Source organism: Pollicipes pollicipes, unplaced genomic scaffold (genome assembly GCF_011947565.3).
Source record: "Pollicipes pollicipes isolate AB1234 unplaced genomic scaffold, Ppol_2.1 Scaffold_7262;HRSCAF=8765_pilon_pilon_pilon, whole genome shotgun sequence".
NCBI classification, from domain to species: Eukaryota; Metazoa; Arthropoda; class Thecostraca; order Pollicipedomorpha; family Pollicipedidae; genus Pollicipes; species Pollicipes pollicipes.
In genome coordinates, this window is record NW_023597055.1 from 10,460,600 (window position 1) to 10,475,033 (window position 14,434).

At 55.3% G+C, this 14,434-nt stretch overlaps 1 protein-coding gene across 1 annotated transcript; it reads left to right on the forward strand.

The window, feature by feature from the left end:
* Positions 1-8,039: 8,039 nt before the first annotated feature.
* Positions 8,040-12,301, forward strand: LOC119113791 (B9 domain-containing protein 1-like; the record flags this gene model as incomplete). The annotated part of the gene is made up of 5 exons (XM_037238027.1): positions 8,040-8,539; positions 8,976-9,087; positions 10,179-10,287; positions 11,398-11,516; positions 12,207-12,301. Coding segments are annotated over exons 1-5 (564 nt in total), but the record flags the coding sequence as incomplete, so codon positions are not given.
* Between the last annotated feature and the right edge of the window lie 2,133 nt (positions 12,302-14,434).

Genomic DNA, 14,434 nt, shown 5'->3' on the forward strand with positions numbered 1-14,434 from the left:
GTCACATCGGAGCCTAGGAGACCGACTGGCTAGCTTTCTTTGCCAAAATTACAAACGCTATCCCAACATGTCTGTCATACCGGTGCAGGGCGCTCAATAAAGTTGATTGCTTCCTCCACACCTTATTTGTAGTACTGCTAGATGGGACCTAAGCCATAGTCACACGCTTCAAGCCCATGGTGCCTCGATTATACTACACTTCGCGTCGGCACGCCCATGACTAAACAACAAGCAGCCATGAAATCTCAATTATTAAGAGCGTTGCACGTTTCTTCTGGCCTTCAGTCGTGTGAGCATAATGCGTTTGAAATTAAATTAAACTGGGAAAGTGCTTCCTCGGTTCTCCACGACAAATATATATCCTGCTAAAAAACGGGTGTCCATGCCGCCTGTAATTTGCGCCTCCTCGATGTATTTCTCATCACGGTCCAAATAGGAAGGCCGTAAAAATTGAAATAAAACGCATTCTTCGTAATGTGGAACAACGTCTTCATACCGATCACGTCATGTGAGAACAGGGATATACCGCGCTACCACTGCACGGCGGAATGACTGCAAACAGGGGCGGGTCCAGTATGTTGTGAAGGGGGGGGGAGCACGCAACATTGTGGTGCCCCCTAGAGTTTGGGGTCCTCTCCAAACAAATTCTGCCATCAAATTTTGAGATAAAAAGGATATGTACATGACATCCCTGGCTTTTTAGCCAAAGTAGTGATAGCTTTTAGTTGTTTCTTTTTTTGCTCTTTTTAGCCCTCGTTTTCTAAAGGCTGCACAGCATAACATGGGTTCCAATACTTAAATTATTTATTTTCCGCATAAATGTGCATATATATATATATATATATATATATATATATATATATATATATATATATATATATATATATATATATATATATATATATAGATATATACATACATTACATGTGTATATATGTATATATATTCACCACACACACACACACACAATATATATATATATATTATATATATATATATATATATATATATATAATATTATTATATATATTATTATATATACATCTATAACATTATATGTATATCTGTGATAGTAAATACGGGACCCACGCAAGCAATATGCATGCCCTTAGTCCTCATCCTGATTTCATTCTAGTTGACCGCCCCAGGAAACCCTAGTGTTCCTTTAGGAGGAAAAAGCTCCTCACGTATGCGCCAAGGGATTGAAAATGAAATCAAAAAATGGGATAAGACATCAAATCTCCAGGAGCTTAAGGACAGGGACAGTTCAGGTGGGATAATCGAAGCGCCAGATTTCAGGCCGGTTCATTGGACACCTCAGTGGCGCACGCATACAGAAGGTGCGCACATCGTTGCGAAGAAAACATGACAGGTAAACACGTTAAGTATACCTAATGTCGAATTAAGCAATCGCATCGCGCGCGTAGTTTTGATAGATGCAGCATTGCACAAGAAACGCTAGTTGTAAACAATACATTTTAACGTCAGGAAACAAGTATGCATATATTTAAATTGTTGCGCGCAATCGTCAACTTAAATCGAGGCAAGTAAGCCTGCATCTTCTTGGGACGTCACATGAGCAGCGTTTTTCATGTGAAGTGCATTTAGAAATGGTGCTTTAGTCATTGTCTTGAACACCTTGACCTTATTCTTGATAGTGGTCATCTATTACATCAAATTTAACCGTCCGTGTTTCGATCAGCTTTCTGCACGTGCTGGATATGGGGTGTTTCTTTAATACCATATTGAAGAGCATTCGCCCTCATTCAACGATATTCACTACTGACCACGAAACATTTTTGACGTTAGCTTGCTTTTGCTGAAACCCCATCCCATAGTAACCACAATGCTAGTGTATGATGCCAGAAGCGATTACCCCGAGCTCATATGTTACTTGAAGTTGTTTGAACTTGTTAACCCGAACTTATGATGTCTGCATTATACTGACAACTGAGCAGTCAAGATCGGCAGCCAGAATTTCCCACTGCTGGTGTCGATTTCGACAATTGTATTTTCGGGCATAGCGCGGCTATAATTCCGTTTGATAGTCAGCCTGCTTTCAATGTTTTTTAGCAGCCCAAAACACAGGCAAACCTTACCGGGCCCAACTTTGACGATCAGCAACCAATGATCGGCGCGGCGCCTCCAGCCGGCTCCATTGCGTCGTGGAGCGGACATGGATTTGTTACTAAGCTAGTAATCCGGCCGGCCAGCCTCACGCGTGTGGTCTTCGTAATGGTGTCGACTGTATGCGCGCGGCCGGCGCTGGGCGAGGCAACGCTGCCTGCCAATAAGGGCGATCATTCTTGCCCTGGCGGCCGCTGAAGGATCTAGTTTGGAAGCTTTGGTCTTTGGACATTCTGTACCTTGGACAATATGATACGGACCAGACAGTGGAGGCGCCACCACTGTTTCAGTGCTGGTAACAGCACCGGTCTGCCGCACCTGAAAGCAGCTACCGCCGCTGGTCTCTCAGCACGCACTATCCACAAACGGCAACACGATTCGGCGGTTTATTACGGCACACACGCACAGTACAACGCATGTCTTTCAACGTTACAGATGCGCTGACAGAGTTCCAAGACACTGCCACGAACTAATTCCTCCACACAACAAACACGCACCGCCCCCGTGGCGGGGACAGTGTGCAGCACGCGCGACCTTGGCTGACAGCCTAAACACTCCGGCGTCGCGAGACGCCGTCCATACCCGACATCACCGAGTGGCCGGCGCGACCCGCACCGCCAGCCCAGCGGCGCCCCAGCTTGCCGTTCGGCACCTCCCGACCAGCCGCGCGACGTCACCACCGCGGCCGTGCCGACATCGAACCCCGTGAAGCCCCGCCGAGGGAGCGTCCCCACGACAGACGAACCTCCTTCCGACCCACCCCTGCCCTAAACAGCGGCAGTGTGTGGCACCACTCACAGCAACCAAAGACGGGGGCACGGCCACCGGTGGTGTCCAGTCACGGCACCCTGTCCACGGCCCCCGTACTCTGCTGTGTAGGGAAGCGCCCCGGCCGCCGTGTGACGCTCGGCCTGAAGCTCGCGCTATGGCAGCAGGGCAAATGCACCTCTCAAATGCAGCGGTGGCGGAGATAAATATGGACATTCACCGCACGGGAGATAAACATGGACACACATCGGGCGTAAAACTCTAGCACGAGAACCATCACGGTCACTCTTCCCGGCCGTGCGTATCACAACTGACATAAGCATAAGCAATTGCAGTCACCAACTCTCGAACGCGACCTCATTCCCAGTCTGAGGGCACGAAACAGCTCCACTGGATACGGACAACGTCTGCCAGATATGAATGCCGTCGCAACTCCTGCACAGGCGCCAGCGCTCACATCTGACGCGATCATCATGACCTAGAGCGCTGCGAGCCTGCGTACCAAGCGCCAAGGCGGACACAGCGGCGCCCCAGCAGGCACAGGTTCGTATTTACTCCGCCAGGTGGCAGCCACGTGCGGTCTCCGACGCCGTCCACGGCGTTCCTCAAGCCACACCGTCCGTGCTTTGGTAGCGATTATGAGCATTGCAGTACGCAGCATCATCGCCGACCCCGGTGCCTTCACCACAACCGCTCGCCTTTCGCGTTGCTCCTCACATCCTCGCAGGAACGCCGAGAGGACCCAGTCCTCGCGGCCTCCCGCAACGCCTCCCTGCCGCCTACGCAGAGCCCGTCCGCATGCCCCCTCATTCACGTGGCTGCACGCAGCGCGTCTCGTCCGCCTCCCAGCCGGCGCCTCCCTCCCAGTGCGCGAGCCGGTGCCGACATGCGGTATCACACGGCCTACACACGTGCTGATAATGCCCAGCCGCAGCCAGGCGGCGCTCTCTCACACCGCACCGAGCAGGCGCACGCCGCCATCTTCCACCGCGCGCGAGAGGTGGTGATACCCACCGCCATCCACATCCCACGCACAACGGCAGGGGGCGGCGCCCGGGCCGGGCCTCTGCTGCAGGCTATCCGGCGCTCGTCTGGAAGCCAAGCCGCCCGCGGAGGCAGTGGCAGCCCGCCCCGGCGGGTCAGGCGGCGATCAAGCCGTGTAACGGTACGGTCGGCCGGCGTCGGCGCCCAGAGCAGACAGCAGCACTGGGGCTTCGCTGCTCCCCATGCGCGGGAGCAGGCGGCGGTGCTGAGGCTTCGTTGCTCCAGCTACGGGGGAAGAGACGGCGCCGCTCACAGCAGCGTGCAGCGCGTGATTTTGGGCGGCGCCGGCTGCGGGCAGAGCACAGCACGGATGGCCTCGTCGAACACAGTCTTGAGCCCTTTCTGCGTGAGCGCCGAGCACTCGAGGTACTTCACGGCGCCGATCTCCTTCACCATCGCCAGGCCCTGCAGATGGGGTCAAACACGGGTCAGGCCAGGTCACACGGGTCAGGTAAGGTCACGCAGGTCAAGTAATATATCTTGTCCCACGGGTCAGGTAAGGTCAGGTCAGATCACACGGGCCAGGTAACTCCCAGGTCAGGTCCCACAGGTCAGGCAACACCCAGGTCAGGTCACGCAGGTCAGGTAACGTCCAGGTCATGTCACACAGGTCAGGTAACGCTCAGGTCACACACCAGCCATGAACACCCCGCAGGCGAAGTCAGACAATACTCAGACGGCGCTGCGTCCGGGTCGCAAGGATCACGCAGGGGCCGGGTCAGATCACAAAGGTCAGATCGGCATCCCACTGGCGACACGTACACAGCTGCCGGACAGCTGCCGCAGCCACAACGGCAGCGCCGTCACTCCGACCGCCCGGTGCCCGTCTACAACAAGTCCGCCGTGGGACCAGTTTAAGAGGTCACGCGAACTCTGCACCCGGTCCAGCCGACACCGACCGGACGGCACGAGCGACGCCCGGAGACGGAGATATGCGACGGGACGCGAAGACCGCACACGAGGAGCCGGCGCAAACGACACGGCGGCGGCGCGTCCTCAGCTATTCGGCGCTGGACCCCCGGTGTCGTGACCACGTGCCCAACACTCCACCGCACCCCTGTCTCAGAGGTATCACGTGAGAATGTCAGAAGATACGACTGAATTCCGACAACCACTGGTTTGGGCCACATCAATCGGCGGCACACACACAGGAGCAGACTGCCAGAGTCCAAACCAGAAACAGCAAACAATACGGGTCACGGGGTGCATGGTACACGGGCGCGACCGCGCCCCGTCAGCGGGGCTTCGCAACTGATCACGGCCACAACACACGGCTTAATAACCAGAGGCGACACCAAACCAGGCACAGGTCATGTCATGACGATGTCACACAGTTCCGACACGAACCGTGTCGGGCCCCCTGACCCTGGCCGCTGGGTCCCTGACCCTGACCCCTGGGCCCCTGACGGCGACACGACACCAGGGTGCAGTGCACGGCTCGACGGAGACAACCTCCTCCAGAAACTCACAGCATGCCATGCGCGACGGCGGTGTAGGTGACCTTCGGCCCCACCGCCGCGCACGTTATGGTCGGTTGCCACGAGGCCCGACCGTCGCGAAGGGATCTGGATCTGGGTAGCTGGATCTGGGTAGCTGGATCTGGGTAGCAAACGGACGACACACAAAACACAAGCCTCCACGCGGGCCCACACCAAGGCAGTGGGAGGCATGCCACACGCGTGCATCCCGTCTAGGGCTATCAATGTGCAAAGAAGACCGAGGGTTTCATGGTTTCAGATCCGAGTTTCCTGACGCGCAGTCGAAAAGACACTCGGTAAAAAGGGTGCGACACTCTGGGACTCCAGTTTGACACCGAACAGGTTGGAATACACAGCAGTGAGTGATAAAATACCACAATCTTGCCACAAGAAGCCATGCGTGATATGCAATCGAGCTCCACTTCGTCACCACAACTAATCAAGACCAACAAGAGAAAACGCCAGGCATGCGACCAGTACCAGTAGCGCTACCTATGCCGCTTTTACCACGCCCGCCACGCCATCTATAGCAGACGGCAGGCGTGCCGTTCGGGATTGCGCGGCACGGGGAACAGGACAGCCCGAATCGCCTCGTCAAAGACGTTCTTCAGGCCCTTATGAATGAGGGCCGAGCACTCGAGGTACTTGACAGCGCGCACGTCTCGCGCCATGTGTAGGCCCTGCCGACGCACCGGCCCATAATGCTTGAACGCAGGCGGCGGAGGCATATGCCCAGCCCCAGTTATCACCGGGAGGATCGCAATGAGCATAGGTGCTGGGCTCAACGTCAAACGCGCTATTCAAATCACTGCTTATTTGTGATGTACAAGAATCAGCTGAGGGCCACAGTAGGCAAGACATTGGGCTCAACGTCAAAGAGACTGTTTCAATGAATGGTGCCTACTAACGTGTACACCCAGCCATGGGCTCCGTCCATCGCCATCGAACTGACAACTTGGACAAGATAAACCAAGAGAGATCTGCTCCGGCCGAATTAATGCAACATTGGTCACACTGAAAACGAACAAAAACGAGTTTTAAAATAGTTAGTTCATACCTGCCGGTTTTACCCGTATTAGGGAAATCACCTTTACGGAAAACGCTAAGAGTGAGGGAAAGATCCATTTGATTCATTCAGGACCACAGTGACACACCAAACCACCATTCGTTTCCACCACTCCAAAATCGTCCAAAATCTAACTGTAAGTCATTCCACCCCAGTGTTGAAAAGTAGGTGCGCACACATTGAGCCGAGGTCAAGGGCGTCGACGTCGCCAAATAAAGACCCAAAACGAAAAAAAAACAATCAGGTTGCGGTGCTCTACCAATGAGATTACAAGTGAAACATACTGCAGTTTGGCATGACTTGAAATCTCTTCCCGATGAAAACGCAATATCAAGAAAAGTCGAATGGCACGCAAACAGCATTTCAGCACGCTTGAGCTATTGGTTTTACAAGACGATCTGCACATTTTACACTCATAACTGGAGAACATGAACAGGATATACGGTGCCGTGTTTCAAGAAACGTAGATTCCTACCAACGCCATCTTCAGCATGGACACGGCGCGACGAAGCGGTCCTATCAAATAAGACGTACGGAAGTGCATGTAATATAGTATTAATGGCACCGTACAAAAGCACGTGGATGAACGGTACTTCGACGAGATACCTGGCGTTGCCAGAAATAATGTTTGGTGTATGTCGAACCAATGAGAATGGCGTGTTTCCCAAAATAGATGCATGTCTACGATACACAGAGACACACAAAGACATCGAAAAAGGCGATGTTGTTTTACGGAACGTAGAAAATTGCACGTGCCAGCGGTGCCCTGAGCTGGGTTTTCAGTGATAAAGATTAGTCACACCAAGAACTGTGAGCTGCGCCAGTGATCACGACCGACCATGTGCACCCCCCCCCCCCCCTCCTAACCCCATCCCATCCACCCATCTAGGGAGGCGGGGCCTTGACGACGGACCGCTGTGGTTGCGATCACCGCGTCGGTGCCTGAACGGCCGGCTCTGACAAGGCCCTGACGCCACACTTCAGACCGGAGCGGCACCCCTGGCTGGGCGCCCGAAAAAAACACGCCGCCGCCGGCCGCCCACCCGCACAACAGCTCAGCTCCGTCTGCACCACAACGCCAGCGCTGTCGCCGTCAGATATCTGGAACGAGACAAACAACTCCCAAGCAGAGCGGTCGTGCAGCGCGAGCGGCGCCACGCGGCGAGTCAAAATGACTTCGGCAAAGTGCGGCGCGAACGCCAGAGCCAAACACATGATTTGGGAAATGATTGAATGAATGAATGATTGATTGACTTGTTCATTGGTGTTTTCGGGCGCCTCGACTTGACTGAAAAGAATTATGCTTTGCCTGTGGGGTACCATGGGGTGCCATGTGTGCTAATTCAAGATTCTAAAACATATTAAAAATCATATTTTGCAGTCAGCCCACCCGCAAGCTTAATGTTTAGGACATATATTAGTGATTAGTCCTATACCTGTTAATGTCATGTAGATGTCTTATATTCATATTTTCTCTTAGCTCACCTTCAAACTTGATGTTCAGGGCATATATAAGTTATTTGTCCAGTACCTGTTAATGTCAGGGAAACTGTATATGTATACATATATAGGATGTGCGGTACTGTGGTACATATGGGACATTCTGGCATGGGACTAGTGGCTTATACATGTTCTAAACATGAAGTTTGAATGTGGGCTGAGAGAGCAAATATGGATTTGTTGTTGAAGGATTTTTAGAGCTAGTGGGCATGGTCGTTAAGAACCAAGAGTACTGGCATGCTGTAAACCAAAATAATTGTGATTTTGCTTTACCTCTAGGTATACCATGTAGTAACTAACCATTTTTGTGTCATTTATTTTACTTCACATTGCTCTAAAGTGTCAGTTTTGGTGTTGATGCTACCACCTGCCAGCCTAGTGGTGGTGCTGGTCAGCATGCTCTAAATTGTTTGCAGGTCCAAAGGCAATGGCAGCCAATGAGCCAGGCTTCATGGTGTCTGTGACAGGCCAGATTGAGTCAGCAAGCCTGGCTGACTTTGATGACGTCTACTGCCGCTACTCCTTCCACCATGGCCCCGACTGGGAGATGGTGGCGGTACGTGCAGATGCTGGTTGTGTTCTATGCCTCAGCCAGCAGTGAACTCGGCTTTGGATGTTTTGCCTTGGATTTATGCTGATGCACATTTAAGTATAACAAAGCATTTGTACAGATTTTACCAGGTCGTAAATCACTTTATGTACCTTGAGATTGTGCTGTAATGTTGGCCACTGCATGATCTTCATATGAATGAACTCCCAATGTTTGTTTGAGGAGATTTCTGAGATTACAGCCCACGCCTATCATGACTCGTATGATCCCTAATCCCACTACCGATCGTGAAATTCCAGTTGAATGGCACAATCTGTGTGACGAAAGTTTAAAGTGCCGACAAGCACTCTGAAGTGAGCGGAACAGAGTTCGGGATCAGCGCTGTGTCCCGTCGTCACCGCGCACGAGTCGGCTCCGCTGACGACAGCCGCTCCGCCGCCAGGGTCTGGACGAGGGTATCTCGCAGATCAGCAAGCGCAGCCAGGACGAGCGCCAGCTACTGGTCTGGAACCTGCCCGTCGAAGTGTCGTTCAAGTCCACCAACCCGCACGGCTGTGAGTTGGGCGCCGGCAGCCCGCCGCCCGCCTGCTGGCTCGTCCGCCCGCTCGCCCACCCGCTCGCCCGCCCGCCCGCCCGCTCGCTCGCTCGCCGTCCGCTCGCCGTCCTCGCGCACACACGCCCGCCCGCCCCGCCGCCTGCCCCGCCGCCTGCCCGCCCCGCCGCCCCGCCGCCCCGCCGCCCGCCGCCCGCCCCCGCTCGCTCGCTCGCCGTCCGCTCGCCGTCCTCGCGCACGCACCCCCCCGCCCGCCCCGCCCGCCCTGCCCCGCCGCCTGCCCCGCCGCCTGCCGCCCCGCCGCCCCGACGCCCCGCCGCCCCGCCACACCTCCGCTGCCCGCCCGCCCGTCTTCGCGCACGCTCGCCGGAACGGGCCGCGCCAGCACCGGGGATGCGTGCGCGTCGGGGACGGCAAGGGCGTCTCATGTTTTGAGGTCTGGTCATGCCGTGACAAAGGTTTGTGTGTGGGGGGGGGGCGGGGGGGGGGGGTCGTACAGGCAGTGGTCCACGGGGCGCCCGAAGTCGAATTATCGGGATGTGGCGTGTGCCGCATTTCGCCGCTCCGGGTCTGGTAAAAATAGATAAGACAGTTTTACCGGCCTTTTCGTCGTACAAATGCGAGGGAAATGGAGAGATAGACGTATTGCTATTTTGGCTACATGCCTTATTCACTTTGATAAAGGCATGTGGCCGAAAGATCAATCCATCTTTTTCTCCATCTTCATAGTTTTTCTACAAAGAATAAGGCTATTAATACTGCGTTATAAACATGCATAATGTTTCGTCGCGAATGCACTAACAACTCACGTGGTCTCGCGAAACTTACTTCAAACTTTATGGGTATGATACCTGCATCTTCAGAAGCACCTGGCGCGTGTGTGCGGTGCCGTCACCGCGACAACGACGCAAACGCTCGTCCCATGCCCTTCTGCCTAATTGTAAAGTTAATCACCACGTCACCACACCACGTCTGTGTAATGTTTGCAAAATGGGGTGTGCGTGATAAATATTTTACAGCAATACATTTCGTGAAAGAAACAGCAACGTATGATAAGCCGTTGCAAACGCGCGTTGCAAATTCGTCTTGCAGGGCCGCAGCTGATCGTCAGCTGTTACGGACCGGACCTGTTCGGCAATGACGTCATTCGTGGCTACGGCGTGTGTCACGTGCCGGTCTGCTCGGGGAGCCACCGGGTCAGGTGAGGGCCGCCGCCGGCCGCGCCCGCGCCGTCCTACTCACCGCTCGCAGAGGGTCTCCATCTGCCCACGCGATGCGCGCGTGCCCAACTATTCTGAGGTGTCGTTTATGTACGATTTGGAGTTTGCCCTTGGAGCGGGCAGTCTTGCATTTCGAGGTGGTGATTTGATGAGTTGTGCTGTTTACATAAACTGAACATTGTATCGGGGAATTTCTGGGTAGTCGCGGCTTGTCTTTCTTTCGTTGGGAACTACCTGGCTGGCTGTCAGTTGTTGATGATTGATATTACATGGCGCTTCGCCTGCTAAGCCTGTTAAGCGCCGACACTGGGCGTCGACCGTAACCTCGTAGATCCGGCCTGCTCCGCGCATGACGTTCCGGCCGGGAGCCATGTGGCGTCTGTGTGCGCCGAAGGTGGCCGTGTGAACGGTGCTGGTGTGTTTCTGGGGCAGCCGTGCAGCCAGCGGCGGCCACAGCCCCGGCCATCGCTCCGGTAGGTGTTAGGTTACACAGCGCTCGTGTGCACTGGGTTGTCACCCTACAACTAGGCTAGGCGATTACTATGTGTGCCCATGGGAGCAGGTAGAGTCAACTGGTCTTCTTGTGCGCCTTTGGGTGGTCGTGCTGCGTTACCCAGTCGCTGTGCACACACGGAGGAGCGGAATTCTGTGTTCAGGGTATCCTCGGGTGGCCGTGTCCAGTTACCCATTGACTGCGTGCTTACCCAGGATGGCCGTGTTTTATGTTCATGGTGTTCTCGGGCGGCCGTGTCCAGTGATCTCCTGACTGCGTGTTTACCTAGGATGGCCGTGTTTTATGTTCATGGTGTTCTCGGGGGCCGTTTCCAATGATCCATTGACTGCGTGTTTACCCAGGATGGCCGTGTTTTATGTTCATGGTGTTCTCGGGGGGGGGGGGGGGGGGGGCCTTGTCCAGTGATCCATTGACTGCATGTTTACCCAGGATGACCGTGTTTTATGTTCAGGGAGTTCTCGGGGGGCCGTGTCCAGTGACCCACTGACTGCGTGTTTACCCAGGATGGCCGTGTTTTATGTTCCGGGTGTTTTCGGGGTGCCGTGTCCAGTGACCCACTGACTGCGTGTTTACCCAGGATGGCCGTGTTTGTACCGGAGTCGACCTCACAGCTGCAGAAGCTGGCTTCCTGGTTCACGGGCCGCCGACCGGAGCTGGTCGACCCGGTAACGCTGGCGCTCGGCGAGGGCAGGGAGGGTGAGATGACCCGGTCACGCTGGCTCTCGGCGGGGACAGGGAGGGTGAGATGACCGGGTCACGCTGGCGCTCGGCGAGGGCAGGGAGGGTGAGATGACCCGGTCACGCTGGCGCTCGGCGAGGGCAGGGATGGTGAGATGACCCGGTCACGCTGGCGCTCGGCGAGGGCAGGGAATGTGAGGTGACGCGCACATGTGTGCGTGCGCGGACCGGGCGTAGGGGCCCGTTCAGCTCAGGGGCCCGTTTTCCCGCAAAAGAGCCCTGCTTTTGATTTTTGAGGACATTAAAGGCTGGAACTCACATTTTAAGACATTGGGAGCCGGATCTTGAGGATGCAGATGTGACGTTTGTGTTTTAGTCCCTCATGTCTTACGTGATGAGTTTTATGGTCACTACACGCAGCTCTCAGCCAGTGTTGAGATTTTTAGAGAAACTAAAGCCACATCTCTAGACGCGGCAAGGTTATGACTTATGACCTACTAAGATTCAGTGCGAGCCAAACAAGCGTCAAGCGTACGAAATTGGCATTCTGAACGCGCTCGTTCCCGTCCAGCCCGTCTTACTGTCGGGGCCTGCACCGGTGGCAGTGTCGGCGTCCCAGCACATGGCGCCGCTCCCTCCCCTCCTCCCGCCGTGACCCCCGCCCGTGACGCGCCGGCGCCCCCGCTGACCGGGCGTCCCCTGCGGCAGTGATGCGGGTCCGGTCGCAGGGCGTAGTCACCTGCCGGCTGCAGGTGCTCACCAAGGACCTGCGGCGGCTGGGCTATGTCAGCGGGCGTCAGCCGGAGACGGACGGCGCCGAGGCGCGCGGCGCGGCGGCGGCGGCCGGCGTCGGGCACGCCGCCCTGGTCCAGTGACACCCCGGACGCGGTCGGTGACGTCACAGGGCGCAGGGGCGTCTGCAGTGGCCGGCGGCCGCGGCGCCCGGCGACGGAGCCTTGGAGTGACCGGCTTGTGACATCACTTGTGGCTTCGCCGGTGATGGGCGGGCCGCGGTGCACGACGGGCGCTCGCGTGGTTCGGATCGGTTTCAGCTTAGTCTTGCGTGGTTATCTGTTGCCGCGATCAGAGTTTCCCGCAGACATGCTGGCTCATCTTTGGGCGCCGTCAGAGGCACGTGCCAGTATCGTGGTGTCACCGGCCGCGGTCGTCCTGCGGGTGTCGCGGCAAAGCTGATTTCTGAATGGGCGCGACTCGAGAACGTCCGCCATTGGTCGCCCTTCTTCGCTTGGTTCATCGACGTGGGACGTTGCCAGCCGCGGGGACAATGAGAAGACATATTGGGGGGGGGGGGGGGGGGGCAGTCGTTGTGTCTGCTTCAACGCCCAGGGTCGCTGCATCAGAGCCCTGTGCTCTGTGCTCTGCGTTCCGTGTTTAGTCTCAACGCTCCCACAGTGGAACGGCCGGTAGTGTCGTGGTATTGGCTGCATCCGTCCAAAGTTGTGTACAAACGGACCTCGCTTCTCTGCGTGCGAATCGTGTGATTTAGCCGTCCATATCAATCATATCATTTTCATCGATCAAGTCTACTCTTTGTCTAGTCGTAAGTGTGGCATGCGTTTTTTAAATCATGCGTAGATGTGACCGTTTGACGATCTCAAACTTGCATATGGCTTTATGAGTGGCGCGTTTAGAAATAAAGCAGTGCAGAGATCATTCTGTAGACTCTTCCTGGTGAGACGGCACGTGCTGCTCTGCCTCTACAGATCAGTTGGTTTAGAGTCGAACGTAGACCGATCCGTGGCAGGCGTGGGAGATAGCAACTCGAAATCGCCCATTGGCTCGCGTCACTTCCGGCCAATTGGAACCTGGCCAAGAGAGGAGCAGAGATGGAAGGGGCTTGCCGTAGCACGGCATTGTATGGCGCGTTGAAATGTTTCAGTACGAATTATGCATTCCACGGGAAATTCCATGCTTTGTTGGTTGCGTCAGGGTCGTCGGAGCTGATGTTTTGGCGAAGACGTCTATCACATTCATTCCTGCAGAACTTTCGGTCAGCATTGTGAAAACATGTTTGGAACGCACGTTAGCATGTCGATATATTCTCGGATATGAAAGTGTCCGTGAAGTTCGTTGTTCCCAGGGTCTGATTTTGGGACAAGCGTCCATGCCATACGGCTCCTGCAGTTAGTAAGCGCCAATTCAAGCGCGTGAATGGCCTATTGCTCTGTGCCACCTGCCACGTTCTCCGTGTTAGAACTCCTCACGCAGCTCGACACACATGGATTATGGAGTAGTATCAGTTCTGGTTATTGAATCGATTCAAGCGTGGAGCGGTTACATCGACGGCAGCAGTCCGCACATCTAACTGATGCAATCTCTAAACTATCCTGTAGCCGGGGCGCGACGGTTGCAGGTCGACCGGGCGCCTCTGCACGTCAGTCATAAACAAACGGATAACTGTAAGCGGTGCAGTAGGCCGGATTGGCGCAGCGGTCGAATATCGTGCGGTCAAGTACCGAAGCGAGCAGGAAAGGCCCGAGCAGACAGCTTCCAGGTGGCTGTCGCCGCTTGGGGCGCGGAGTTCGCTCGTCCCCGGGCCGCTCCTGGGTCGGGGCGCAGCGTCATGCCTGGTCTCCCGCCGCCCCACAGTCCTCGGTCCCTCACAGCTGGCGCCCCCTGCCCGTCAGGGGCACGGCTCGTTCCTGGCGCAGCTGGCCCAAGGGCGGCCTGTCCTCTGTCGTCCTGAACTGGCGACTGAACTGAAGGACTGAAGATGCACGCCTTCTAATACTAGTGGTGCTGAACTTCTGAAGCCCAGTCAACCAATATTGTCCACGATCTGCCTAAATTTCGATAGTCTGTTCGGTCGCCGTAAGATATAGCACGCGTATTTTCTGCCCTGCTCGTCACAACGCAGTATCTATGATAATTGTTCATCGCTATCCCCGAGCTCTGTTGAGAGAGGACTCCTCCGA